This window comes from Otolemur garnettii, unplaced genomic scaffold (genome assembly GCF_000181295.1).
Source record: "Otolemur garnettii isolate 467f Iridium unplaced genomic scaffold, OtoGar3 scaffold00113, whole genome shotgun sequence".
In the NCBI taxonomy this organism is placed as follows: Eukaryota; Metazoa; Chordata; class Mammalia; order Primates; family Galagidae; genus Otolemur; species Otolemur garnettii.
Window position 1 is genome coordinate 4,169,665 of NW_003852508.1, and position 27,922 is coordinate 4,197,586.

Here is a 27,922-nt window from a genome sequence, read left to right on the forward strand (position 1 = left end):
AGCATCTCTGGTTTTGGGATTTTGTGATATGGGCTAATCTCACTGGAGTTAGGTGATATCTCAGAGTAGTTTTGATTTGCATTTCTCTGATGATTAAGGATGGTGAGCATTTTTTCATATATCTGTAGGCCGTACGCCGGTGAATTTCCCTTTTCTATTCTAAGCTGGTTGTTCATTTACCTGTATTTGACAATATATCGCACAGCTTATGTGCTAAATAGTACGGTTGTTACTACAAGGGCAATAGGACTTTAGGAAAAGAAAAGTCACTGTGGATTGGACAGCCAGCAAATGGTAGCCCCTGAATGTTGGGAATGTTTGTCCAAGTAAAGGGGAGGAGAGATGGCATTGAAGTCAAGAAAGACGCCGTAAGAAAAGGCAAAGATGCAGGAATGAGACTGATCTTATTGAGGAAGGACTGGCATAGTGCCGAGACTGGAAAGGAGGATTTGAGTTGGATGCAATTCAAAAAAGAAAACTGAGAAAATGGGGTTTTCCCAGTGTTGTTTTGGAGTAGTGTAATAATCACATTTGCGAGCAGCAGTATGGAGAAAGTCCTGGTGGGGAAGAGTCCAAGTGGTGAGGGTCAGATGTAATCTTTTCTACCCGTCATAATGCAAGTTGGTGGTGACTTGGATGATGTAGGAGCCTTAGAGATGGAGGAACAAGGATTAGTTCAAGACGTGTGTAGGAGACACATATATACAGCTTTATCATAACTTGGTTATGGCAGATTAAGAAGCTATCATTTCTTGGTTCATGACAAAAATGTATGATTTGCCATAAACCGAGGTTGTGTGTTGTGGGGATTAGAAGCATTCAGTACAAGGTTTCCCCCAAATTTAGAAGATTCTCTGCAACATCGTCCTGGTGAGTGAGAAGGACGTTCCATGTACTCACAGGTAACTGGCATGCTGGAAGCTTTTCAAGCAGAAATGGACAGGCTAATGGAAGGGATTTTAGATGACAATACACTGTTGTGGTTTGAGTCTCAAAACAGCCATGAGTACTGACTCCCATCCTGCTGCTTTCTCTAGGAGATAAGAATTCAAGGTCATGATTAGTAGTTGGCAAGCAGCAGACTAGGTATCCCAGATCTGTAGAGTGCTGTCTTACTTATTTGTATTTTTAATTTAGAAATAAAAAGACACATCTAGTTAAGTAGGGCCTAAGTGTTTTAAAAGCTATCTTTGTCATCACTCCCCTTGACTGTAAACACCGTTAACATAATTGACCATATTTCTTTCTAGATATAGAAGCAAGGTTAGCAAGAAAATATTTCAAGTTTCCTTTCTGTTTGAATAAGATATTAATATCTACATTGTAGCCCTAATAGGTCACGGAAGGTTAGTTCCATTTATGTATCAAAGGTGTGTCAACAGAAACCATAGCATTTTTAATCTCCACATATTTACTTTTAAACTATTATTAGCAACATATTTTTCTTCCAGATGAAGTCTTCATCCCTCCTCTTTTTGCAAAATAAAGTGTATCCATAGAAACTAAAATTTCAAAGAGGCTGGCTTTACTTTTTTGACTTTAAAAGTTTTAGGTTTTAAAAATAGAAGCCAGTTGATTTTGCCGTTTCTGTAGCCAGGCTGCTGTGATCATAATACATTTCCTGGTCAGTTACACAGAGGCTGCTTTCGGCACTTGCATGAGGCAAGCTATGACCTTCCTGAAGATCTGAGTGAGTCCTAAGCAGGCATTTATTCTCAGTGAAGCAGCATGTGTGGGCAATTTAGAAATAAAACTATGCCACGTCTGGAGGAATACTCTCCCCCTAAATTGTTTCGGGAACCTTTCATAGTTCTACAGTCATCCTTCTGCTTTAGAATAATCCCATCATTGGACTTATTTTGGGTATCAGGAATACTTCCTAAATATAAATATCTATCATGCATTCAAGAGAAAGTTCCTGTGTACATAGAAATATTACATGTAGGAATCGATAGTCTTACACTGAACGTTCTAAGTACCTTTACTTAGTAACGCCACAGAACCCTCCATCTGATACATGGACGGGAAAATTGTGGGCAAAATTCCTTCCCATGTCTGCTTCCCCCCAAACGGGTAGGCCAAAACTTTTATAGCTTTGTGCCGAAGAGGTTTTACACTCAACTGAAATGGGAGGCTGTCTGCACAATAACAGCTGACCTGGCTGTTATTTCTTTTAGTCATGTGACTATAATTGGACTTAACTGTGTTGCCAGACTCACTAATTCATGAATTGACTACCAATGCATTAAAAATCTGAAGTCCCATCTCTAAAAATTGTTAGTTTCTATCACTATATTATACAAATATGCTTTAATATCATCTACATTAAAAGAAAAGACTTCCTTTGCCCCTCACACTCCTCCCTCCCTCCCTCCCTTGCTATCTCTTCCCTGCCAAGGCTGTGTATCCTGCTGCCTCACTTGCCTCGTCCTCTAGAGCCCACACGCTAGTGGGGCTCTGGTCCCCTCCAACAAGAAAGGACAAAGCAAGGCGTATGCAATGTCACAGAGGTTTAAACAGAGGTCTACGGTAATTGAAATGGCTGTATCATTGACCCTTGAGCAAAGTGGGGTGAGGGCTGCTAACCCCCGGCACAGTCAAAATCCAAGTATAAATTTTGACCCACAAAAACTTAACCACTACTAGCCTACTGTTGACCAGTAGCCTTCCCAAGAACATAAACTTTCAGCTAATATGAAATGTTATGTATATGTATCATAGACCATATTCCTGTGTCAGCAAGCTAGACGAGGGAAAATGTTATTACTAGGATCGTAAGGTCAAGAGAGCACATTTCTTATTCCCTCCATGGGAGAGGATCCTCAGAAAGGTCTTCATCCTTGCTGCCTTCACGTTGAGCAGACTCAGAAGGAGAAGGAATACGAGGCATTGGCCTCGGTGGAGGAGGAGGAGGGGAGGCGGGGCAGGGTACATGCTCGGCGTGACTTTATGGAAATGCATCATAACTTCTGTCTGACTTTCTCGGTTTTTTATTTCTTTATAATGTTCGCACGTGGTGCCCGTTGTTCTTTGGCCACGTGCTCTAGTTTCAGTGCCCATGTCACAGAAGGCCCTGTGCCATAAAAGAAGTCAGAAGCGGTCTTGAATGACTGGAGCCCTCCTGCCCGATGGCCTGGTGTCAGCTTTTCTCTTTTCTGCAGCCCTCCATGTCTTCTTCCTCATCGACTGGAACCGTGGGCTACTCAGTTCTTCTCTGCGTTTTCTCAAGTTGTCACAAATCAAAAAATTCCACTTCTAAGTGGACTTGTGCAGTCAAACACGTGTTGTTCAGGAGTCAACTGTGTTTTGCCAAGGTCCCTTTGCTGTTCTCCTCTCATTCCTTGTCTTAGCAGGATCTGATGTCGTTGACTGTAAATCTCTATTTAAACCTCTGTGACTTTGCCTGTGCCTGGCTTTGTCCTTTCTTGTTGGTGGCCCATTCGCAGTATCCCATGCTGGTCTTCTTGACTCCTTCATGTGGGAGGTCCCCGGGGCACAGGACCTAGTCTCTTCCTCTCCTTCTCTCTCCACGCTCCGTCTCTTGGCCTGCCTGGCCTCTCCAGTTGGGCTTAATTGATACCTCTGATTTCACATGTTCAGAACAAGCTCCTGCGCCCTCCTCTGCAGTTCGTCTTAGCTGCTGCCTCCTGTCTCAGGATTACACCCAGCCTCACATCATGTAGCCTGACACCCTGCTTGCCTTCTTCACCCTCTCTATCTCACACCATTCTCTTGGCCTTACCCTCAGAATACGCAGCCTTTCCTCACTGCCTATATGGCTGCCGGCCTCTGGTGGGCCACTGCCAGCCTCTCTTGCGAGTGGGTTCCTGCTGTCCCTGGTTCCCCACAGTTCTCCTGAATGGCTGTGCATTTCACCCATTGTCAGTGCAAAACCTTTCCTGTGGCTGTGGCCTCAGAGACCCCACGAGGCCTGCCCTATTACCGTGACCTCTCGTCCTGCCTCCTCTGCCCTCCTCCTGGCCCCACTGGTCTCCTTCGTGCTCCTGGAACACAGTCAGCCTGGGAGCTGTTGTGCTGGCTGTTGTCTGCCAGGAATGATTCTTTTCCAGATGTCTGTATTTGAAACTCTTTCTTCCTTCGTGACTTTGCTGGAATATCAGTGCGTCTACCCTAACTGCTGTGATGACAATTGTCAATCCATTCTTCAGATCCTCTCTGCAACGCCCAACCCTTACACTCTGCTCTGTTTTGTTTTCAAGTATATCTATCAACTCCTGAGGTTACATAATCGGCTTCCGGCATTTACTGTTTATCTCTCCCCTCGTTAGAATGTAACCTCCCAGATGACAGGACTTTGTTTTGCTCACAGATGTTTCCCAGCGTGCCTAGGACAGTGGCTGACACACTTCCCTCCCGTGTGTCATGGCTGGACAAATGAATAAAGTGGCAATGAATTGCGGCTACGTTATCCACAACAGAGCTAAAGCCCTGTCCCTCCCAACTCAGCTCTCCCTGCACCCTCTACATTTCCTTACTGTAAACTTGCAATTTTTATTTAGAGAAAAGAGCTCTTTCCCCTTTCCCTGGGAGCTCTCCAACACAGACTAATGAGCTTCAGTATTGCTAACCAGATAGGCAGGTTAATGTTCCCAGGGCCACTTTCTGCCTTACGGCACAATCAGAATTTGTTCTCATACACGAGCCACATGAACTGTACCTTCATTTTAGTTTTTGAGTTTCAGAAGGGCTCACAGGTGCATGGCAGGACATGCTGTCTGGGAGAACAGTTCTGATCTTCAAAATGTTTCCACATTTTCAGTCCCCGTGACTGTGGGGTCCCTGTCACTGTTTCTCCCTCTCTGAGGGACACCCCAGGTGGAGGGCAGTGCCATGTTCCTACAGACCTTCTTCTCAAGGAGGTTTTTAGCAGAGAGGGCTTCTCTCTGGAGCTTAATCTTCCAGAAGAGTCCAGGCACCTTCGGACATGAAGGTGTGCGAGGAAAGGGACGTCATGTTCACAGGCATTCGTGCTGGGATACAGGTTGGAAAGCTCTGGAAAACTCGTCCCTCTAGCAAGGGAATCTTTCCCCTGCCCTCTGATCACTCCAGTAGCACTTCATTATGGCACTGTGTTCACTGCCTCCTCAGCACATACCCAAATTTCTAATTATCTGGTTTACGCATTTCGTACACAATTGTTCTATAATTGTATGTACAGTCATGCACTGCATAATGTTTTAGTCAGTGATGGGGGTGTATATGATGGTAGTCCCCTAAGATTCTAACACTGTATTTTTACTATGCCTTTCAATATTTAGATACACAAATACCAGCCACTGTGTTAAAGTTGCCTGCAGTGTTCAGTATAGTAACATGCTGTACAGCCGTGCAGCCCAGGAGTGGTAGGCTGGACCATATAACCAAGGCGTGTAGTAGAACAGACGTGTAGCCTAGGGGTGCAATGGGCTGTGCCATCTGGGCTTGTGTAACACACTGTGGTGTTCACACAATGACGAAATCAGCATGTGTCCCCATCCGCAAGCTGTGTGTGGCTGTATTATACATGTGGGACATGTAATTGTTATAATAGCATTACAATATCTTCCCCTGTGTCACCGACTAGAGCATGCCCTCCAGGAGGGCAGGGGCTGTGTCTCCAGCGTTGAGTCCAGGCTGTGGACTGGATGCCACTCTTCCCATTTTTGAAGGGATGGGTAATTGGTTACAATGGAAGAAGGCAAGAGAAGCGTAACTTCCTATTGTGGTGGATGCTGTGACGGCGTGAAATTGACTCCTGTACCTTCGTGTGTGCCATGGGAGCCTAATCAGAGACTTTTTTTCTGCCACAGCAGTGAAAAAGCACTTCTGACTGAAATGTTGTGCATGGCCATGAATTCTAGGTCTATCCCACGTAAGTCTTCAGGTCACAGTTTTTTTATCAGTAAAGTGGGGAAAACAGGCCAAGAATTCTCTAAGTTTCTTCCTTTCTTTTAGTTTTTAGGACATTTTTGCCTTACATTACTATTAAATTTGCTCACAGTTTTTTTTAATAACTTCCTGCATTTCTTTTTTTTTTTTTTTTTTTTGAGACAGAGCCTCAAGCTGTCCCCCTGGGTAGAGTGCTGTGGCATTACAGCTCACAGCAACCTCCAACTCCTGGGCTCAAGTGAGTCTCTTGCCTCCGCCTCCCAAGTAGCTGGGACCACAGGTGCCCACCACAACGCCTGGCTATTTTTTGTTTGCAGCCGTCATTGTTGTTTGGCGGGTCCGGGCTGGGGATTCGAACCCGCCACCTTAGGTGTACATGGCTGGCGCCTTAGCCAGTTGAGCTATAGGAGCCGAGCCAACTTCCTGCATTTCAGTGTGTTTCCACTTGGAGTCCTACTGTGTGCTAGCAATTTGCTGAGCTGCACAGCCCTGGCATGTGATTTGAAAACACACTTTAATATATACAGATGTGTGCACATATTTACACATGTATACATAGTATGTATGTATATATACATAGAAGAGGATCCATAGTCTAATGGTGAGCTTAAATTTATGAGATCTGACTTCGTGTATTTATTCTTAAATTTAACATAGAAAAGTTAGTGACCAGTGGTAGTCATAATTTTTATACTTTTTATGCCTAAATTATCTCTCTAATAGGATCAAGGGAGAAGAGAACATAAAGATTATTTCATCTATATTTCTTATTCTGCTAAGAACAATTAAAAACTGCTCACTTGCCCGACATTCTGTCAGTCATGTGACAGCCAGAACCAGCCAGAACCATTCAGGCAGCCAGTGACTCTCAGTGCTTTGCTTTTTAGACTACAATTCAGTATAATTTCTGAAAACATCTATTTATGGGGTAGGTATTACTCTCAGGAAGTCTGCCAATAATTATTTACAAGTAAGAGGAGGGTTACAGTGTGCTGTAACGTAGCCATGGAAAGTGAACCTAGAACTCAAGGAAGGCCTCCTGGTGATTTGATAAAACTTGAAGATGGGTTGAGCATGGTAGCTCATGCCTGTGATCTTAGCACTCTGGGAGGCTGAGGCAGGAGGATCCCTTGAGCTCAGGCCAGCCTGAGCAACAGCGAGACCCCCCATCCCTACTAAAAATAGAAAAGCTACTTGGGCATGGTAGCAGATGCCTATAGTCCCAGCTACTAGGGAGGCTGAGGCAATAGGATTGGTTGAACCTAGGAGTTTGAGGTTGCTGTGAGCTAGGCTGACACTTGGGCAACCAAGTGAGACTTTGTCTCAAAACAAATAAGCAAGCAAGCAAGTGAGCAAAAAAAAAACTTGAAGATGCATAGGAAAAAGCTTGGCAATGAGGGAAGAAGAAAATTCTGAGCCCAAAGAACAGCCTGTACAAAGGCCCAGAGTGAGTAGATGGTGTGTGAGAGGAACTCCCTGAAGACCAGATGGAGTTGAGGGGAAAGAGAGAGAGAGCCTGAGATATAAAATCTAGCCAAGGATCCAACTGGGGGCCCCTTTATAGACCGTGGTGAACAGAGATGGATTTGAATAGAAACCCTAGGAAGGGTTTGAAGCAGTGGGCTGGCTACCCTTGGAAGTCGTGCGATCACTTGAGTATCACTTTATTCCCAATGGTGTAAAAGCGGCGTGTGTACCAGTGTTCAGGCTAATCCTGACCTGTGCTCCCCAGAGATTAGCAGGCCACATGAGAGGTAGAGTTGTCCTGTCACTCTGGCCGGTACCACCACACCTTGCTGTCCAAACTGCATACAGATTCACGCTTTGAATTTCTGACTATGTTGGGAATAATCCCATCTTCTGCCCCCTTTGACCTAGCAGCTTCTCTAATGTTGCCATTTCACCGTGTTTGGAAAAACCTTTTCCTGGCCTTCTGCCCTGGGCCACCAATTTCTCCATCAGACTCCCACAGCTGCTAAGGAGCTTGTAGATATGAGTTGTAGTAAATTCTGCTGGTCACTGAAATTCATTTCTATAGCACCTAACTTGGAATCAGAGTTTCAAAAGAATCATATGCGTTTGTTGCTTATATGGCTTTATTTTACTGAGAATATTTGGATGTTCAAATAACAATTTAATTTTAACAACTTATAATTTAGTTCACTTGTTTCAGTTGACACGATTTAATTTTCTTTTCATCTTGTTATGGATGATGCCAGTGAGACGTCTGAGTTATTACCGCTGTGTGTTCAACCGCTTTTTATCTCTTCTTTAATTTGCAGTTTTCTCGTGTACTGAAGAATAGAGCCTGGCCCACTTTTAAACAGGCCAAATCTAAAATCTCCCCACTACACAGCAGTGACTTCTGCCCCACCAACTGCCACGTCAATGTGATGGAAGTTTCCTATCCCAAAACATCAACCTCCCTGGGGAGCGCATTTGGTGTTCAGTTGGATAGTAGGAAGCATAATTCTCATGATAAAGAAAATAAATCTTCTGAGCAAGGTATGTTAGCTTTAAAAACGTTAACAAAGCATGAAAAGTAATTTAGGCAATCCTGGCTATTCCTGTATCCTTGAAATTCAGTGGATTCCTGGTGTGTAAACAACCCTGAACTTGGCTAAGAAGGGATTCCTCACCATAATCATTTGTATAATTATGCATAATTATATAGCAAATGAGACTAGAGTTAGGCATTTTTATTATTTTTCTTCTCTTCTTCTCATTTTCCTTGTATGTGTGATAGGCCTCGCTCATCTTGCTGTGAAAGCCACTTACCCAAAATTGCCCTGTAACTTTTAGAAAAATACCCAGGGAACAGCTGCAGGAATGCACAATGCCATCCTGCACCATCGAGGCAGGACAAAGGATTGAACTGTCTTCCTAACTTTTAATTACAACTCCCGACAGGCTTTAATTTCTGAATTAAATTCAGCTTTAGATTAGCATTTTCTTTTATATAATCTTGAACTTCTAAAAGACTGGATTAAAAAAATGTGTGTGTGAGTGTGTGTAATGGACTACTATTCAGCTATAAAAAAGAAAGAAACTCTGTCATTTGTGAAAGAATTATGGATGAACCTGGAGGACATTATGTTAAGGGAAATAAGCCAGGCCCAGAAAGGCAAATACTGCATGAAGAATTTGCATCTGGAATCTAAGAAAGTTGATCTCATAGAAGTTGAGAGTAAAATGGTGGCTACCAGGGGCCAGTAGGATTGGGATGGGGAGTTGGGAAGATGTTGGTCAAAGGATACAAAATCTCAGTTAGATAGGAGATACCAATAAGTCCAAGAAATATCTATGGTACAATATGCTGACTGTAGCTAACAATATAGTGGGTTCTAGGTAAGGGCTAAGAGAGTGCAGATAAAGTGTATTCGCCATAAAAAATGATAGCTGTGTGAAGTAATGCATGTGCCAGGGAGCTATATTTAGTCATTCCACAGTGTACATGTACTTCAAACCATCATATTGTACCTGGTAATACGTGCAATTTTATCTGTCCATTAAAAATAAATAAATGAAATGAATGGGAGTGGGTTGTTCTAAGGTAATGATTTTGCGTGCAGGGAAGCTGAGCCCCATGGTGTATGTTCAGCACACCATCACAACCATGGCAGCCCCTTCCGGCCTCTCTCTGGGACAGCAGGATGGTCACGGACTCAGGTACCTGTTAAAAGAAGAAGACTTAGAAACCCAAGACATCTATCAGAAATTGCTGGGCAAACTTCAGACTGCCATGAAGGAGGTGGAGATGTGTGTTTGTCAAATAGACGAGTAAGTACCGTGCATTGTACTTTCAAATTTGCCTGTCGAAGTAGCTGTAGAAAATGTGACTTTTGGAAAATCCTGTCATTCTCTCTTTAGTTTTTGGAAATGCAGGAGATTTGTATCATGAGATCCGCCACATTCCAACATCTTATACGTGATCTTTAAAATGGCAAATAGATATTGATATGTATTTTAAGTAAGGATTTAATACCAAGGAAGAGAATGATAAAATTCTGTCCTATACACAAATGCTAAGTAAGTCTCAAGTGTGGAAGGATTACCTTGAAATATATGTTTGAAAAGTGCTAATTTTTAATAAGGATTTCCATGTACTCTTTATAGCTCAGGGGACGATATTTGGTGTATATTGCTCAACAGATACTTAGGAAAGATGTAAAGTATAATAAATGGGCTGGGTTTGGTGGCTCATACCTTTAAGCTAAGGCCAAGGCAGGAGGATTGCTTGAGAGGCCAGTTCAAAACCAGCCTGAACAGCATACAGAGATCCTGACCCTACAAAGATTAAAAAAGGTTATCCGAGCATGGTGATGCAAGCCTATAGTCCCAGCTTCTAGCAAAGCTGAGGCAAGAAGATCGCCTGAGTCTAGGAGCTCAAGGTTACAGGGAGCTATGATTGTGCCACTGCGCTCCAGCCTGGGCAACAGATTGAGACTCATGTCTTTTAAAAAAAAAAAGTATAACAAATGCTTAAAATACTTGCTAAATGAGTAAGTGAAAATGGTGTATTTCTAGTGCAAGTATGTTTTTCTGTTCTGATTGAATTGATGGCCTGCTAAACAGTAACCCAAATAGCTGTGCCAGTAATTTTTACCAGGAGAAGGTGGAGGTAGTTAATGAGCCCTGTTCTGGTGAAATCAGTTCTGCTTATTCCAGAATTTGATGGTTGGAGAATTTCCTGACCTCTGCAGGGTCAGGGTGGTTTGTCCCACCACAGTGTGTGATGACTGACGCTTCACATCCAGGCAGGGCACACTATTACAGTATAGTGAAAACAGCATGGGATTTGGGGGAGCTCAATTTCTCAGCTCTAGAAGTGGACAGATAATAATAAGACCTTATAAGTCTGGGGTGAAAATTATACAGAGTAGTACAGCAAGCAATCACCATGCGTGAGCCTCCTTTGAAGAGAAGGAAATGGTTGACTATATCCAACATGGGTAGATTCTGAAACTGATATAAACACCACTATCCTCTTTTTACCGTACTCTCTTTGTGAAGTTGTGGATTTAAATTGCTGTGATGTGTACTCTTCACTTCGCACACAGATGTCATCCATGGAAATTGTTCTGTGGAGAATTCCATTTTGTCATGAGATGTTGAGAACTCATTCCAAGCCTTGGTTGTAATTAGACATCATACTGATGATGTCATAATTAACATGCTCTCATAGTTTACATGACTTTGAAATTTAGAGATCAAAATCACTGTATTAGATGTATCAAACATTATCTTCAGATATTGACTATTTGCTATTTTATTTTCCTGAAGTCTTATGAGCAATTTAGAATTAAATTTCTGTTTTCCTATGTCTAATATACTAGTTTTTACAAATTACTTAGAACCTTTGTATATTATCCTGTGACTTCCCCATTTACAGGTGAATTGAACTGTTTGATAAGCAGCCAAGCCTAACAAATGATTTAAAAAGCTACTTACCAAACAGTTTTCTTTTCATGTAGTAGTTATTCTTGGTTGGACAAAGATGTCTTTGCAGAATGGAGAAGCAAATCTCGGATGTGCTGCCAAGTTTTCAGAGAAATCGCCTCATCTCTCATTGCTAGCCTTTCTAGAAGTTATTCAGTCCTGAGACGGGGCCTGGCATTGCGCTTGCCTAATTATGAAGTCTGGTTACCTCGTCACTTGGGAATATCTCCTAGAAATAAAATTTTCCTTAACACATAGGCTTTTCACAAAATCCTCCTACTTAGCTTCAGATCCAAAGATGGAAGTAGAGACAAATTTGCTGTCTAGTAACGTGAGAAAAGATAAATTTAGTCAGGGCTTTGTGATTCCTGCTTCACTTTAGGAAGCAGAATACTTCTGCCCTTTACTGGGGTGATTTTCTAGCTAATGACACTTAGATACTAGAAGTAAGCATAAGTAAGAATTACTCATGTCCAGAATCTTGGGCAGGATTTCAAAATAGAGGGTTTATGTTTCTCACTGGGAGAAAATGAATGAAGAGTGTTTGAGCTTGTGAAGATTGGAAATTTGATAATAGACTTCATTTGTCCAGGGGCAGGTACGCCAGGATTGAGTGATGAGCAAACTGCATTGCAGGACTGTTAGTGACCGGGGGGCGGGGGGGGGGGTTACAGGTGGGAATGGCGGTGTTTGGAAGTTTCCCTAAGCATTTTGCAGGCATATGTACAAAAGGGAGCATAACTTTGTAAAAACCCACACTGATTATAGGCCTGCGTGCCAGGCAGCTCTCTACTGTCATAGACATTCATTCTCACAGGCCCTCTGTGATTTGGGCTGTGAAACACTGGGATGCATCATAGACATCTCAAATGTAAATTTGTTTCCAAAACTGAATTACAGTTTCATCATACTTCAATCAGATTCCCCCTCTGCCAAGGTCTTCCCCTTCTCGGTAAAATATTCCCCTTCTTTTCAATTCATCAGGCCAGAATCTGGGTGATGGTTTGGCTCCTCCTCTTTTCTTCCCCTCCACCTGCAATACCTCACCACGTTCTGGCAGCTGCACCTCAAAATGTATCCACTCCTGTCGCCCCAGATCATGTCATCCTCTGTGCTCACACCCGCCCTGTAGGAGCTTCCAGGCTGGCCTCTGTGATCCATTGTCCACTCAGCAGAGGCCGGTGGCCTGCCCTAAACCGCTGGATGGCCTTACGCTGCAGTAAAGTACTATCCAGCGTGGCCACAAGTTTCCACCCCTCTGCCCCATCCATCTCTCCACATGTACCTCCCAGAGCTCTGGCTGCATTAGCCACTTTCTGGCCCTAGAAAATGGCAAACTCAGTCCCTCCTTAGGGTTCTCTGCCTGCTTGGCTCTGCGCAGCTGGCCTGCTGGTCACTCAAGTGTCAAGCTGGTGTGAGGTCTGCAGAGATTCTGTGTCTGGCACCCCAAGATAAAGGAGATGCTCTCCTGCCCAGGTGCTCATGCCCTGCTGCCATGGATGCTGCCCCGTTTCTGTGTTGCACCTTTGTTGTTATGTTAACAAAAACTCTAAAGGCTCAGACTTCTGACAACAAGGGTCTCTTTCTTGCTTACTCTGCATGCCCCACATGGGGCACGGAGTCTCTGTTCACATTGTCCTCACCCAGAGTCACAGGCTGGACTGTGTCTGACTGTCATGGTAGGGAGGAGAGAGGGAGGGACGCACATGGGATAAAGACCTTTGCTTGCAGGGGGCCATGTCACGTCCACTCACACTGCATTGGCTAAAGCAAGTCACGTGGCCACAACTGTCCTCAGAGGGAGAAGGGAGTGCCAGCCGGGTATGTGCTCAGCAGATTTGTGACATAGTAACAGCACTGTTGACCTCTCTGCTCTGTCTGAATGTGCAAGATCTCTGCAGGGAGTGGGGGGCCTGTGCTTAACTTGTAAAGAATATGTGTGTAACAATGTGTCTGTCCCACCTCACATCTAAACTGGGGGTAATAGTAATAATACCTACTTCATATGGTGGCAAAGGATTAAGTGAATTAGTATCTATTAATTAGCATAGACTATCATAAAAGCTCAACAAATGTTAACTATAATAATGGTGATGACGATATTTAAAAACACATAGGTATTTGCAATATACTATGGACAAAAAACTTTATTTAATGCACATATGCCCCATGTTCCATTATTGAAATGGTAGTGACATGACAATTATTTTTGTCCTACGTCAAGGCCATATTGGAGGTCTCCTGTTTCACACACATCTGCCTTCTGAGGGTACATTACCTCGTGCAGAGTTGGTCACTGCTGCAGACACTGGCATGCTGGGAGCTTGTCAAAAACTCATGCAAAAAATTCAGAAGTTTCAGCCTCCAACATAAATGGATTAATAACATGGCATTAGAGGGATTCATCTGGAATTGCATGCTGGTGAGGGTTGTAATTAATAGACCTTACTAAGTGGCTCAATATTATACACAGCAAAAGTAAAGGAACCATTTCTATGTGAACAAATAAAATATCATCATTTGATGCCTTATTGTTGCCTTTCAAAATCTAGATATTTTAGGCGAAAACTTGTTATCAAAAACCTGATTTCTATCATTCATTTGTAAGCCTAACACTTGTTCTTGTGGGGTTGGTGCAAGCATGATTTCAGCTGTTTTAAAATAAAAAGCAAATACTGTATGTGAATACAATTCATATGATCTTGGGGGAAAAGAAGTTCGTGCTAATTTGAAAGACTCATACGCCCAGAGGACTCTTTGCAGAAGGAGAAGACCTGCGTATCTTTCCTCTTGGTATTCAGAGTTCATCTTCTATGCAGCGTGGAGCTGGGATAACTGCAGTTAGTCTAATGTTCTAATCTTGTGGGTGGAGGAGCGAATAAATACACAATCTGTTTTACAAGACATGAAAAACCAAACTCTCTTCCCAATGAGAAAAACCATAGTTAAAATTATCCATACCTTTCAGTTATTGAAAATACTCATAGGGCCTTGACAAGGGAACGTAACTCCTCTGGTTTTTATCAGTGTCTAAAAACTGTGAAATGCCAAAATGTTATTCAGGTATCCCCTTACCTGGCCATGCTATTTGAAATGAAGTTGTGCTCTTCCTCCCCTTGTTTATTTTTCCTCTTAGCATTTGCCTCTGTGTGATACACTATAAAGCTTACTTGTTTATTTTTCGTCTCCTCTCAGTAGAATTTGAGCTCAAAGAAGGCAGAGGCATTAGTGTGTTTTGTAAACTGCTGTAACCAAAGCACCAAGGGCAATGCGTGGTATAATAAATGTGTTTAATTACTTAACAGGTCTTTACTTAATGCATAGCCTTGGGGCTGACGTTATGGGATATATATAATGGAGATAAGATGCTTTCATAGTCTGAAATAACAAAACAAACATTAGATTGCTATGGAAAAATGAGGGTGGAGATACGTGTGGTGGACTGGAAGTCAATGTTACAGGTATTTAGTGAATGCAGAGATGACTGTGGTCTTGAGAAGCCATACATAGGCACTTTGTTTACCTTATGGCTTAATTCATTTTGCTTTTTTTTTGAGGCAGAGCCTCACTCTCTCACCCTGGGTAGAGTGCTGTGGCATCACAGCCCATAGCAACCTCAGACTCTTGGGCTTAAGTGATTCTCTTGCCTCAGCCTTCCGAGTAGCTGGAACTACAGGTGCCTACCACAGTGCACAGCTGGTTTTTCTATTTTTAGTAAAGATGGGGTCTTCCTCTTGCTCAGGCTGGTCTGGAATTCCCGAACTTAGGCAATCCACTGGCCTCAGCCCCTCAGAGTACTAGGATCATAGGCGTGAGCCACTGCAACCGGCCCATTTTGCAAGGTTTTTAGTATGCTGCTTGGTGATTAAGAGCAATTATAGTTTTGTCTAATTTTGAGTTAGACAGTACTAACAGGAATATTCTATACCAAGCAATCCAGCTTAGAGTGGTAGAATCGGCCACTATCCGAAGTTGTCAGGTTTCCCTCCAGTCTGGAGCCAAGTGTAAGATCCGCATCTGGCCAGATGTGTGACATTCCATCCTGGCTGCATAGCAGATGAGATTCAAGTTGCCCCTGCTTCCTCCTGATCTCACTCCTTATGTGACTCTGCTTTGCGTCTAATAATCTCTAAGGCCAGGACTCCTGTTTGTGGGAGCAGTGGGAAGGATTGACATTATGATATTTTCCTTGATAAATTGAGAAAGCCTGGGTGTAACCTAAGATGGGGTGGAGGGGTAGGATCTAAGGATGTGCCAGTGAGATACCGAAGCATATTTAGTGCCTGGGTTTAATGTTTGGTTAACATTTAAGATCACCAATGTGTTCACATTGTGGTGACAGTGGCGGCCCTGGTGAGGACAGAAAGGTGACCCCGTTACACACCAGCAATACATTGCTGCATTCCCGCAGCAATCGTGTGGATTGGTTATTCTTATGATCCCACTTTGCAAATGTCAAAGAAAACTGTCATAGCTTTGTTTTAGCTGCAGTTATAAGTGACAGAACCAGGATTTGAATGTAGCTTTCTGAGCTAAATTGTGCACGGTTTCTACTTCTTATTCAGAGAAGACCAAGAGAACTTTCTGTGACATGCTTTTTCCATGCAGTAGAATATTTGATGTGAAACATGGAAGCGCTCTAGAAATATTTGCAAGCCTATCATATTCAGCAAATAAGGTAGTTTTCTATAGCAGACAGTTTGAAAATGTGCACTTACGTTTTTTTCAATACCACATTGCAGCCTTCTGTCTTCGATAACATATTCTCCTAAATTAGAACGAAAGACATCCGAGTGTATAATACCAACAGACAGCGACAACGAGAGGGGAGAGAGAAACAGCAAACGAGTCTGTTTTAACGTCACAGGAGACGAACAGGAAGATTCAGGTCATGACACCATCAGCAACAGAGACTCTTACAGGTAACTCATTAATGCCTCAAACTCATTTTATCAACAAAGTCAAAGGTGATTCTGTATTTTCTACAAAAGTCTTGACAAAACTTATTAACTTTTTAATTGTGCTGTTGGTGGTTTCTAAAACATAAAGGACAGCATAGTCTTTCGAATTCTTCCCTTTTGTCGTCTGAGAAAAAAAAACAACAACACTTTTTTCTCCAGTTGTGTGGACCTCATTTGGGAGACTTGTTCTATATATGGATTGAATAACATGGATAGCAAATAAGAAAAGTGTGCCTATACAGTATTAACATTTTCTCTGCGTATCTGTTTCTGATCATTGGTGGTCAGTAGTCCTTTTTGCCGTGTCCTTCTCTCTTCTTTTTATATTCTCTGTTCCAAGCTAGTTGGACTAATTTCACTTGCCCACCCCCCATCAGCTTTATGTTTTTTCTTCTTTTGGACACCTTGTGCATTTTTTTTGTTTGTTTGTTTTGTGTGTATTTGTTTTCTAAGGCTGCAAATTACTACCAACCAGGTGGCTTAAACAACAGAACTATATTATTGTGCAGTTTTGGAGGTCAGAAATCTGAAACCAGGGTGTTGGCTGTGTTGGTTTTTTCTTTTTCTTTTCTTTTCTTTTTTTTTTTTTGAGACAGAGCCTCAAGCTATCCTCCTGGGTTGAGTGCCATGGCATTACAGCTCACAGCAACCTCCAACTCCTGGGCTCAAGCGAGTCTCCTGCCTCCGCCTCCCAAGTAGCTGGGACCACAGGCGCCCGCCACAACACCCAGCTATTTTTTGGTTGCAGTCGTCGTTGTTGTTTGGTGGGCCTGGGTTGGATTTGAACCTGCCACCTTAGGTGTATGTGGCTGGCGCCTTAGCCACTTGAGCCACAGGCACTGAGCCTGTGTTGGTTTTTCTAAGGGCTGTTGGTTCCAGGCCTCTCTCCTTGACATGTGAAGGGCCACCCGCTCCCTATGTCTCTTCGCATCAGCTTCCCTCTAAGTGTCTTTGTGTCTAAATTTTCCCTTCTTATAAGGACGCTAGCCATATTGGATTAAGGACCCACCCGGATGACATTGCTTTTGATGACATTGCTTTTGACGCGATTACCTCTATAAAGACCCCGTCTCCAAATAAGGTCACATTCTGAGGCACTGGGTGTTACACATTAACATAGGAATTTGGGGGGGGGGAGGTGACACAATTCAGCCAGTAACACCACTCCTCCCAAACTCTGTTGTCATCTTCCTACCAGACTCTCAAATGACATCTCCTCCCATGACCTTCCTTAATTAAAAGGGCTTTTCTCTCTTGAATCCTGTGTCCCCTGAAACCTCATGGAGGACGGCCCCAACCTGTCACATAAGCTGTGTGCACAACTTTAATGTCTTCCATTTCATTTGTATTAATGAAGGAAAAACGTATCTTATGCACTCCTACTTCTTATACGGGGTATCCCAAAGGTTTCCATACATAGGAAGATTACCAGCCTCATAATTTTTTGTATTTTTTGTGTTTATATATCAACTCATAGAGAAATATTTTGTAAAATTTTGTAATAAAAATTTTGTGAATGCTGCAGAGGTGTGGCAGGGGGGAGGGAAGGTGATTGGCAGGGAGAGGGAGGGTGGCTGGCGGGATCTCGCCTGATGTGCATGATGTGAGGATATATAGCACGTTCTCCCTGGGTGAAGGGCTCAACTACAACTTGAACTTTACCTTAGAATTGAAAACAATGTAACCTAAACATTTTTACCCTCATATTAATATGAAAAAAATACATTTCACTGCAATTTTCCATTTTTCCTGTGTATGTATGTATAGTGACCTTGGGACACAGCCTGCATGATGTTTTGCAATGAAAATATATTCAGTCTCAACTAAATCAAACTTATTATCATTGGAGGTATTTATCATGAACTGATAGCTAACATTAACAATATACTTTGATCATGTGCATGGGGGGAGAGGCTGGTTTCAGGTAGTCCCCACCATTTTCTCGTGCGGCAGGTGCTGACAGTATTAATAACTCCATCCTGCCCATCAGGAAGGCCAGGCCTGCAGCAGCATCACCGTTACCTATGAGACCAGCTGGTCTGGCTTCACAGTTTCTATCTTAACCGCCCTCTTATCCCAATTTCTGTGTTTCCGAAAAGGACTTTAACAGATACATGGAGTTAATTACTCTGAGAGGTTTAATAATAGATCGCACAGATTAACCACTTTTACCATTCCATTTACTTTTAGCTTCTAAGCACACCACCTGCACTTTAATAGGAATCTGGGGGTTTTTTTTCCCCCAGTGGGAAATAACATATCTAAAAATATTTTCTTACCTCAAATTCTTCTTATCAGATAATTAAAATTACCCTGACAGTTTCCCTCTAGGCTAAGATAGAAATTTTAAATATAAATTTAAAGTTAAATAAGTCCTTTTTACTGATTCTGAGAGGAAAGGAAATATTTTACCTCCTGAACTACTCATGAAATCTGTAATTGGTCTGTATCCTCACACACACTTTAAACATTTTTTTCTTGGACATTCATCTTTATGGAGCATTTACCTGTGCTCAGCTCAGAGACGGAGACTGATGAATCATGGATCCTCCCTCAGGAAGCTCCGAGTGTAACCAACAAGTTCTATTTAAGCTGTCGCAAAGGACCGAAAGGATGAAATCTTGAAGCAGGACTGTGATCTCACTGCACATGTGTACCATCAAACAGATTATTAATAATTTTGATCTGGTTCCTACTTTTACAGATACACGTTTTTAAAAATTTATTGCATAGTAGATTACATGACATAAGAAAATTTGATTACGATCGAATTTAAGTGCATAGTGTTAAAAAGTAAGATGAACTTAGTTGGACAAGTTTATCTTTCTTGCAGATTTTTATAACACGTTAATAAATATAACTATGATATAAGTTTATGTAAGAAGAACTCAAAGAGATACCTGGGCACATTCACACTTTAACCTGAAAATGGTTCTTTTCAGCGACTGCAACAGCAACAGAAATTCCATCGCCTCCTTCACCAGCATCTGCAGCAGCCAGTGCAGCTCGTATTTTCACAGCGACGAGATGGACTCAGGTGCGTGGCTGAAGGACCGTGTCTTTCTGATGTTAGTCTTGTCAGAGATAACTTTAAAGGATTACTTTCTTTGATCCGCATGAATTTTCACCTTTGGCCATCGGGACTGTGTTTCAGTTGTGTGTGCTTGATAAAGTCAGTTTTCCAACCCCATTATAAAGAGAGTGAATTAAAAAGAGATGAAAGAAGTGAACTAATTTTAAAGATGTATTTTCTGATCTCTCTACTGTACTGTGAAGGATGATAGGGACGTAGCAAACACATTTTACTCAAAGCGTTAGACTTTTTAAATTTTTTTTGAGACAGAGTTTCATTATGTTGCCCTATGTAGAGTGCCATGGCGTCACAGCTCACGGGAACCTCTAACTTTTGGGCTTAAGTGATTCTCTTGGCTCAGCCTCCCAAGTAGCTGGGACTACAGGTGCCCGCCACAATGCCCGGCTATTTTTTTGTTGTAGTTGTCATTGTTGTTTGGCAGGCCTGGGCCAGTTCGAACCCACCATCCCTGGTGTATGTGGCTAGCGCCCTAGCTGCTGAGCTCCAGGCACTGAGCCAACGTTAGGCATTATTGATTGGGATTGCGGAGGTGAGAAGGAGTTTGGAACTTAAGACATTTAAGACAGCAGGTATACCTGAGCTACTGATGTATCTGCGGCCCCCACCCTCTGGACCGCAGACCAATACTGGTCCACAGCCTGCTAGGAACCAGGCTGCACCCCTGGAGGTGGGTGGTACAGGCTGAACTAAACCTCATCTGTATTTACAGCTGCTCCCCATTGCTGGCATCACTGCACAAGGAGCTCTGCCTCCTATAACAGCAGCTGTGACATTAGATGCTCAGAGGCGCACAGACCCCACTGAACAATGCACACACAAGGTTGACACTACTTATGAGAATCTAATCTCCCCCACCCACCAGTCTGTGGAAACATCGTCTTCCATGAAACTGATCCCTGATGCCAGGAAGATTAGGGGCCTGTGCTCCAGTGACACAGAATGGGGTACTGACAGAAACACTGATTAATCTCTCTAGGAATGTCTTGTAGATACTCTGATTTTGTGTGTGTTAAGAACAGAAACTTCATACAATCAGGAAAAATCTTAATTCTGAATCCTGGCCTTTATTTTAATTCTTCAACCATTAGGAAAACACATCACTTGAAAGAAACATTAACAAACGTCCTTTCTGAGACACACTCAGCTTTCACCTGTTCCAGAAGAACAATCCGACATCCTAGGAGCTATTAAATTTCTTGGAATTTGTTTTTTGAACATGAGAGCTACTGTATGGAATGAGAGTTAGTGTTTAATTTTATTTAATATTAAAACATTTCAGAATGGTAAACATAAGATGAATGTTTTTTGTTTTGGCATCTAGGCGATGAACTGCCTCTAAGTGTTCGCATTTCTCATGATAAACAGGACAAGATACATAGTTGCCTTGAACATCTTTTCAGCCAGGTACCTCGGGGTCGTTTGTGGGTCTTTTTTCAACAGACTAAACCATTCAGATTCCCTTTTTGAGATGTAGTAAAAATGCTTGGAATTAGAGTGGAAAGACCTCCTTCTGTCTCTCCTTCTCCTTTACCTCAATTTCTGCCATTTAAAAGAGGAATAAATTCCTTAAGGTTAGCAAGAATATCAAGTTATAGGTGTGTATGGTCATTATACACACAGGAATTTTTTCATTTGGTTTTGGGGGTGGGTTTTCAGAATACTACATTTCTTGCTTCACTTTATTCCTAATTTTAAAAAGTTCAAAATTGTCTTGGTGCTAATATTTGGTGTTTTGCATTAAAAAAAAAATTAAAGCCATACTCAGAATTGGTAGTAGAGAGAGCTTTTACCATTTGGAAAAGGATTCCAATAACTTTTATGGTTTTTTTTTCTCTAACCACTCCAGATCTTTGACTTTCTTTTGTGACACAAATTTATGTTTTCTATTAATAGATGGTAACATGTCAAAAATGTCACTGTACATGTCATTATATGAGTTTATTCCAATATTTTATTTAAAGATAGATTTCCCAAGCATCATGGAGTTTCAAAAATCACTGTTGTTTTAAGAAAGAATACTTGGTGGGGTTTACTCTTAGAGATATATATTGTGCTTTACGAGAAGGACGTAACTGTCATAAATCCCTGCTATGATAGGTGGATTCAATCACCAATCTCTTAAAAGGGCAGGCTGTCGTGAGAGCCTTTGATCAAACCAAGTACCTCACACCAGGACGAGGATTACAAGGTAAGGTTTTTAAAAAAATCACTAGTAGAAACAATTAAGAAACAAAATGTGGTAGACAGTATAGCTTTGAAGCAAAAACGTTGTATAGGGAAAAAAAATTCTGGCTACTCATGTTTCATAAATCACTGCACATTACTTCTGTTTTGATCATTTTTGAACATGTAAAATAAAACAGTATGGAATCTTTTAGATTTCCTTGAAAGTTTAAAATGTTGAATGGCTATAGAGGCCAGGTCGAATAAAAATGAATCAGTTGAAGGTATGTAAGGATTACATTGCTTTTGCTGAAACCAAGGGTAACCGTAATGCCTACTGGATTATATCCCAGAGGTGGGGAAGGGGCGTGGGGAATGTGAGTTGGCAAATGGAATAGGATATAGAGGTGCTGTTTCCTAAAATCTAGTTTGGGATAGTGAAAGGGGAATTTTCATCCACATTTGCTTATTTGCCTAAACATTTGTAAGAAAACTAACACGGCAGTTTGAATTTTAGATTTAATAAATTTTCTGTTGTGCTATGCCAAAAGAAATTGTTACCATGCTAATAGTCTAGTACAACAGGGATGAAAGAAAGAGAATTCTGAAGCCTGTGGGCTTAGGTGTTTGGGAAATGGTCAAGACTTAAGAGAGATTTTCTATTTTATTTAGAATTTCAGCAGGAAATGGAACCAAAGCTGAGTTGTCCAAAAAGGTTAAGGCTTCACATCAAGCAAGATCCTTGGAATCTTCCCAGCAGCGTCCGGACTCTTGCTCAGAACATCAGGAAATTCGTTGAAGGTCAGCGTGAAGAGCTAATGTCATTGCATGATGTTAGTGATAATCATTTAAAAACCCATCACCACCAAAAGCTCAGTCATGTCTCTGATTATTTTTTTCAGTGTTTTATGTTGTGAGGAAGATAAAATACCTGAAAGTGGTGAGGGAAGAGAAGGGAAAGAAGGAACGAGGTTGCAGAATGTTGCTTTCTAAGGTTATAAACATTATAGACTATATCGTGGAGAATATTCTGATTGCATAGAATAAGGCCTCAAATGTATGAAGACAAATGGAGCGCAGAGAGATATTTTATACCATGAAAACAATATCAGAAAAAAATGGGAAAGGATAAGGCATGAAGCTGAAGTTCATGGAAAGTCTCAAACAATTGTGATCATGTGTGAGCATCAAAATAATTACATAGGTTGCATTTTACTTTTTAAATTTTTAGTTTCTATTTCAAAAGTGTTCAAGTTGATTATCGTTAACTACTATGCCATTATTGACATAACATCCTCTAGTTGATACGACTTGTAAATTGGAGATGTAAAACTTTGAGACAACTCCAGTGAGTCCGATGGCCTGTTGTTTAAGGTCAGGGTGATGAAAAATTGTGAGAGTTTCCAAAATGATTATGATGAAAAAGATGAAATGGGGAATTTGTTTGATTTTTAAAATGTCTAATTCACCAATTTCCTTCCCAAAGATTGGACTGGTAGTTGGTAATGTCTGGGAATATTTTTGGTTGGTACAATTACAGGTGTGCTACTGGCATCTGGCGCGTAGAGGCCTGGGGTGCTGCTAAACTTTGTACAGTGTCTGAGACAGTCAGTCTTTCACACCAGGGAATTATTTGGGCCAAAGTACTGGTAGTGCTAAGGTTGGGAATCCCATCAATGAATATTTTGCCTGTGTTCATATTATTATTCCTCAGCCATTTGTATGTCTGTTGGATGTGGTAAATAGTATTTATCAGAATTATAGCATCACTCTATCATTTTTAGGGTAAATTAAAGGGAATTGTGTACTTTGCTGACAATGGACAGCTTTTAATACCTGATGGAGTTGGAACCAGTTGCTTAACTCCTTTAGGCTTCAACTTCCACATTTATTAACTGACAGAGATGGTTAAATGTTCTATGATTCCTAAGCCTTCTGCACAGAAATCTACTCAAACATAACAGCTTAGATATTGTTTAGAGATCGATAGAGAGGACGTTTGTACAGATATGGGACGCGTCCCAAATAAATCACAGCTGTGATATGATGAAATCTTGTTTTTGACAGCTGTATTGCTTGTTTGTGTTTTCATTTTACAGCTAATGGTTACCCGTGATACCATGTAAGATCACATTTCAAGAAAAAGTCTGAATTTAAGAGTTCTTAAAATAATGAGTAGCATCCATGATAAAATACTTTACAGAGTAAAAGGTATATTTTTGCTGACTAGGTGCCAGTATCATAACATGCCCAGAAATTATAATTCTACCATTGTTCTCAACATCTCTGAGTATTTCTTTTTATAATACATTTATTTTGGACTAAACACAGTGTTGGAAAGGAATGGAGAAAATCTTAAAACGTTTTTGTTTTGTATTTTTTTGAACAGCTTTGTCTTTAAGATAGAAATGTCTAAAGCAGGATAAAGAGCTTAATTATTAAGAAAAGGTATTCATTTTAATACAACATTTTTATCTCAAGCTTTTATACTGTTTGTCCCTCATGTCACAAGAAGCTGCTGTAGGAATGACAACTATATGCTCAGTCATAGTGATTGATCGTTGGTTGATTGATACATGTTATAAACATCAGTGCCACTTTTGGTTGCGGGGCCAGCAGCTGGTTCAGCAGGTTGGGTGTTTTAAGATTGTTAGGGTCAAGGCTGCATGTGTGTATAGGAGCTCTTTGTAGAATTTAAGTTGCATCCCTGCTTGCAAGTCTCAGTGAGTTTCAGTGAGCTATTTGCATAAGAGCTATGATGGTTACTGTATTGAGCAAGTCTGTAAAAAGTGATTACTTTATCATCACTGCTCCACCCCAGTGGACTATACAGGGAGAGGACAAGCTGCCATTCCCTGACGATCTGTGTGGTGTTTGGTCGTGTTACGAGGGATGGAAACAATAGCCCTGGGATCCTTGAAACCAGTTGCTTGTGACGTAGAGACACTCTTCAAGTAACCTCACCAGTTCAGCACGCATGTATCCTATTCAACTTAAAGTCATTGTTATCCGACTTCTGAAATTGTATTTAGAGAATGATTTCATGGAGGATTAGGTCTTGGCTGAAAATGTAACATTCCGTAGTGCCACCTGGCTAGAATTTGAAGGTTTACATAGGTAGCTGAGGTGACCTGGTTTCTGATGTTTCCTACTCTCTAATTTCCAAATGTCTCATCAGTTATATGCCAAATATGATATCCAAAAGTATACTTCTATGACTTTATTTAGGAAGGATTGTTATAGTTCAATTCAAAAATTATTATCCTTATATACTCATCTATCCGTAGCAGGTTCAACTGTGGGTAGACGAGAACAGAGGAGAGAGTGGAGTGAGAGGGGACATACCGATTGTGTGGCATCACTAAGATAACACCTTGCTCCTTCTTCACCTCTTGCTAAGTTCTTGCTAAAATCTCATATTAAGATTTTTACTGAGTAGCTCACTGTCACCTTAAATTCAAATGTTACACCCTGGGAAGCTGAGACAGGTGGATTGCCTAAGCTCAGGAGTTCCAGACCAGCCTGAGCAAGATGTCTCTAAAAATAACTGGGCATTGTGGCAGGTGCCTGTAGTCCCAGCTACTCGGGAGACTGAGGCAAGCAGATCACTTGAGCCCAAGAGTTTGAGGCTGCTGTGAACTGTGATGCCGCGGTGCTCTACCCACGACTACAGAGTGAGACTGAATTTTTTTTCAGATGTCTATTAGCGAACAGATTTTCAAGCCTTTGCTCCCTACAAAAATAACACTCTTTTCAAAGTCTCTCATTTTTCCAGCAGCTCACTTTTCTTTCTCATTTTTTCCCCTCCATTTGTCTTAATATCCTAAAGAGTATTTCTTCACTTTTTCCCCTTAGTCATCATCACCTTGGTAAAGGTGGTGATTTTCTGGCTAATCTTCCTGTCTCCATCTTTTCTGATTCATATATACGTTACTAGATTCACCTTCCTAAAATACCATGTTCCTAACATCAGCACTCCGTTGTAGTGATTACCTGTGAGCTGGGGGTAAACTCATCAATCTGATGTGAGAAAGGAGCCATTTTTTCAGTGGGGCTTTCTAATGTATCCCAGTCCCAGTACTGCATAGCTCCAGCTAGACTGTTGAATAGCTCTTATTCATTTTGTACTATATTCCTTTGCTAGAATAATTTCTCACTCTTAAAATATGTATCTGCTCCCTTGACAGTCAACATTTAATTCTTGTATGAAATATTTTCAAGTCTCATTTAAAATTTTGACCAGTTTCAGCTAGATTAGATTACAGCAATTACAGTCTTCATGTGTATACGACACTTTAAACAATTTTAAAAGACTTTTTTCTTGTACATTCCCATTTATTTTTCCCACACAGGCCTGTAAAATAGATAAGGTGGGTGTTATCATCATTTATGAATGAGCTGAGATTTGAAAGTAGGTTAGCAATTTTCTAAAGCCATGAAGCTGGCGTCTAACAGATTGGACTTCTGCCTCTTAGCTTAGTGTACCTTCCTCCTCGAATTCTTTTGTTCTTCCGGTCTCACTTGGAAAATTTAGTGCCCTTTCTTGTATTTCGTGCATTTCTTATCACTTAATTCCGTCTGTTGGACTTCACCGTGAACCTGTCTAGAATAGGACATGGCTTCACTTTCTTTCGTTTTCCATAATCTTGAGCACTCAGCAGGAACTGTGTGAGCCTTTTAATTTACCTACTGACCTATTGCAAGTAAACTGTTGACCATTTGGAAGCAAGTGGCCATATAGCTCATTGAACACGTAGTAATGAGTATGAAGTTAATGCATATTTATCAAACATCTCTGATTGCTCTGGTTGGCCCTGTGTAGGACATGGTGGGAAGAAGAGTGTGTGTGTGTATGTGTACATATATATCATAATAGTGTGTGTATATATACTATATGAGAGTATATATATGTACACAGTAAGAATATTTATACACACATATGTATATATGTACACATGTATTTATATATGTACATATATGAAATCTTTTTAAAATAACAATGGCAAGAATATTGAAAGTTTATTGACATGGACTATAATAGCTGTAGAATATTTAGCAAACACCCCACAGCCTAAAACAGCTAATGATGACCTGGACAGTTGGCAGGATTTGAATGGTGTTTTATCTACTAATGTAATTCAGAACTAAAAGACAATTTAGCACCTGGAATGATGGACAGAATTTATATAGGCAAATGCGCAAGTAGCATGTCAAGTGAATGGGACTGTTATTACCTTATATGCTAAGATTGTGCTAATTTTACTACACAGATAAAATGTGGTATTTGTGGCAAAAAAAGAGCAAACAACTAACTTGTGTTTATTTATTTATTTTCTCTGCAGAGGTAAAGTGTAGGATACTCCTGGCTCTTCTTGAATATTCAGGTAACCTTTTGCATTATTTTTTTTTTTACTATAGAACTGATTGTGGCCCAGGGTCTTAAATTATTTTATAATATGAAGGCCATGCCCCTCAACCATTCACAAAGATAGATGGAGACACAATCCCTACGTTCTCTAAAATCTTGAGAAGATTAAAATAGTACTCACAGTTTTAATAAAAACATATATGCACCTTCAATTATAGGTAAAGGAATGAATTCATATATAAAGACAGATTTAAACAGATGTCATTAGAAGGGAGAACGAAAATAGATTTTGCCAAAGGTAGTTGTGCAAATAGGATTTATTAGGAAACTAATTCTAACTTTGACATGAACAGTGATTTATGTACCCGTCAGACTCACATTAGAATGCATCTACCACACACTTAGTGGGATTTCAAAAAATATTGGCAATGAAAATTAACACTGAAGGACAATTAAGTATTCGGTGAAACTCTAAATTACAGATGACAGACTATTAGTGTCATAGGCGCAACACTGCTATCTATTTTGATCATCAACAAATGCCCAAAATAGAGTCTGGCTCATAGATGTTCAACAAACATTTGTTACAAAAATGGATGAAAAATGATATGGCTGTAAAGGAAGAATCTATGAAATATTTTAGCAAGGTTTTTATTAAAAATGCATTAAGAAGGTTTTGGAGCCTCAAAAACATGTTCAGTGAACATGAAGAGTCTAATGTCCGTAGATACAGAGACGGATAGATGTGTTGGTTGACTTGTATTTTGTTATTTTAATCTATTTCTCATAAAGTGTATATGTGGATACACAAGTGCTATTATACTATCTCTAGATTTTGAAAGGGATTTGTTCCTAAAAACATAACCTGACAATTACCTGTCATATAAGTTAGCTTTTTTGTGTTAAAAAGAACAATATAGGCTCAGCGCCTATAGCTCAACCGGCTAAGGCGCCAGCCACGTACACCTAAGGTGGCAGGTTCGAATCCCCAGCCCGGACCCGCCAAAC

General features: G+C 41.0%; 1 protein-coding gene across 1 annotated transcript in view; it reads left to right on the plus strand.

The window, feature by feature from the left end:
- Positions 1–27,922, plus strand: part of PREX2 (phosphatidylinositol-3,4,5-trisphosphate dependent Rac exchange factor 2) — a 192,046-nt gene that overhangs the window by 158,023 nt on the left and 6,101 nt on the right. Inside the window, exons 24-31 of the mRNA XM_023517546.1 lie at positions 8,172–8,394; positions 9,462–9,669; positions 16,071–16,250; positions 19,232–19,326; positions 20,705–20,787; positions 21,481–21,571; positions 22,219–22,347; positions 26,889–26,930. Of these exons, the coding sequence (XP_023373314.1) occupies positions 8,172–8,394; positions 9,462–9,669; positions 16,071–16,250; positions 19,232–19,326; positions 20,705–20,787; positions 21,481–21,571; positions 22,219–22,347; positions 26,889–26,930 (1,051 nt within the window). The remainder of the gene's footprint in view (positions 1–8,171; positions 8,395–9,461; positions 9,670–16,070; positions 16,251–19,231; positions 19,327–20,704; positions 20,788–21,480; positions 21,572–22,218; positions 22,348–26,888; positions 26,931–27,922) is intronic.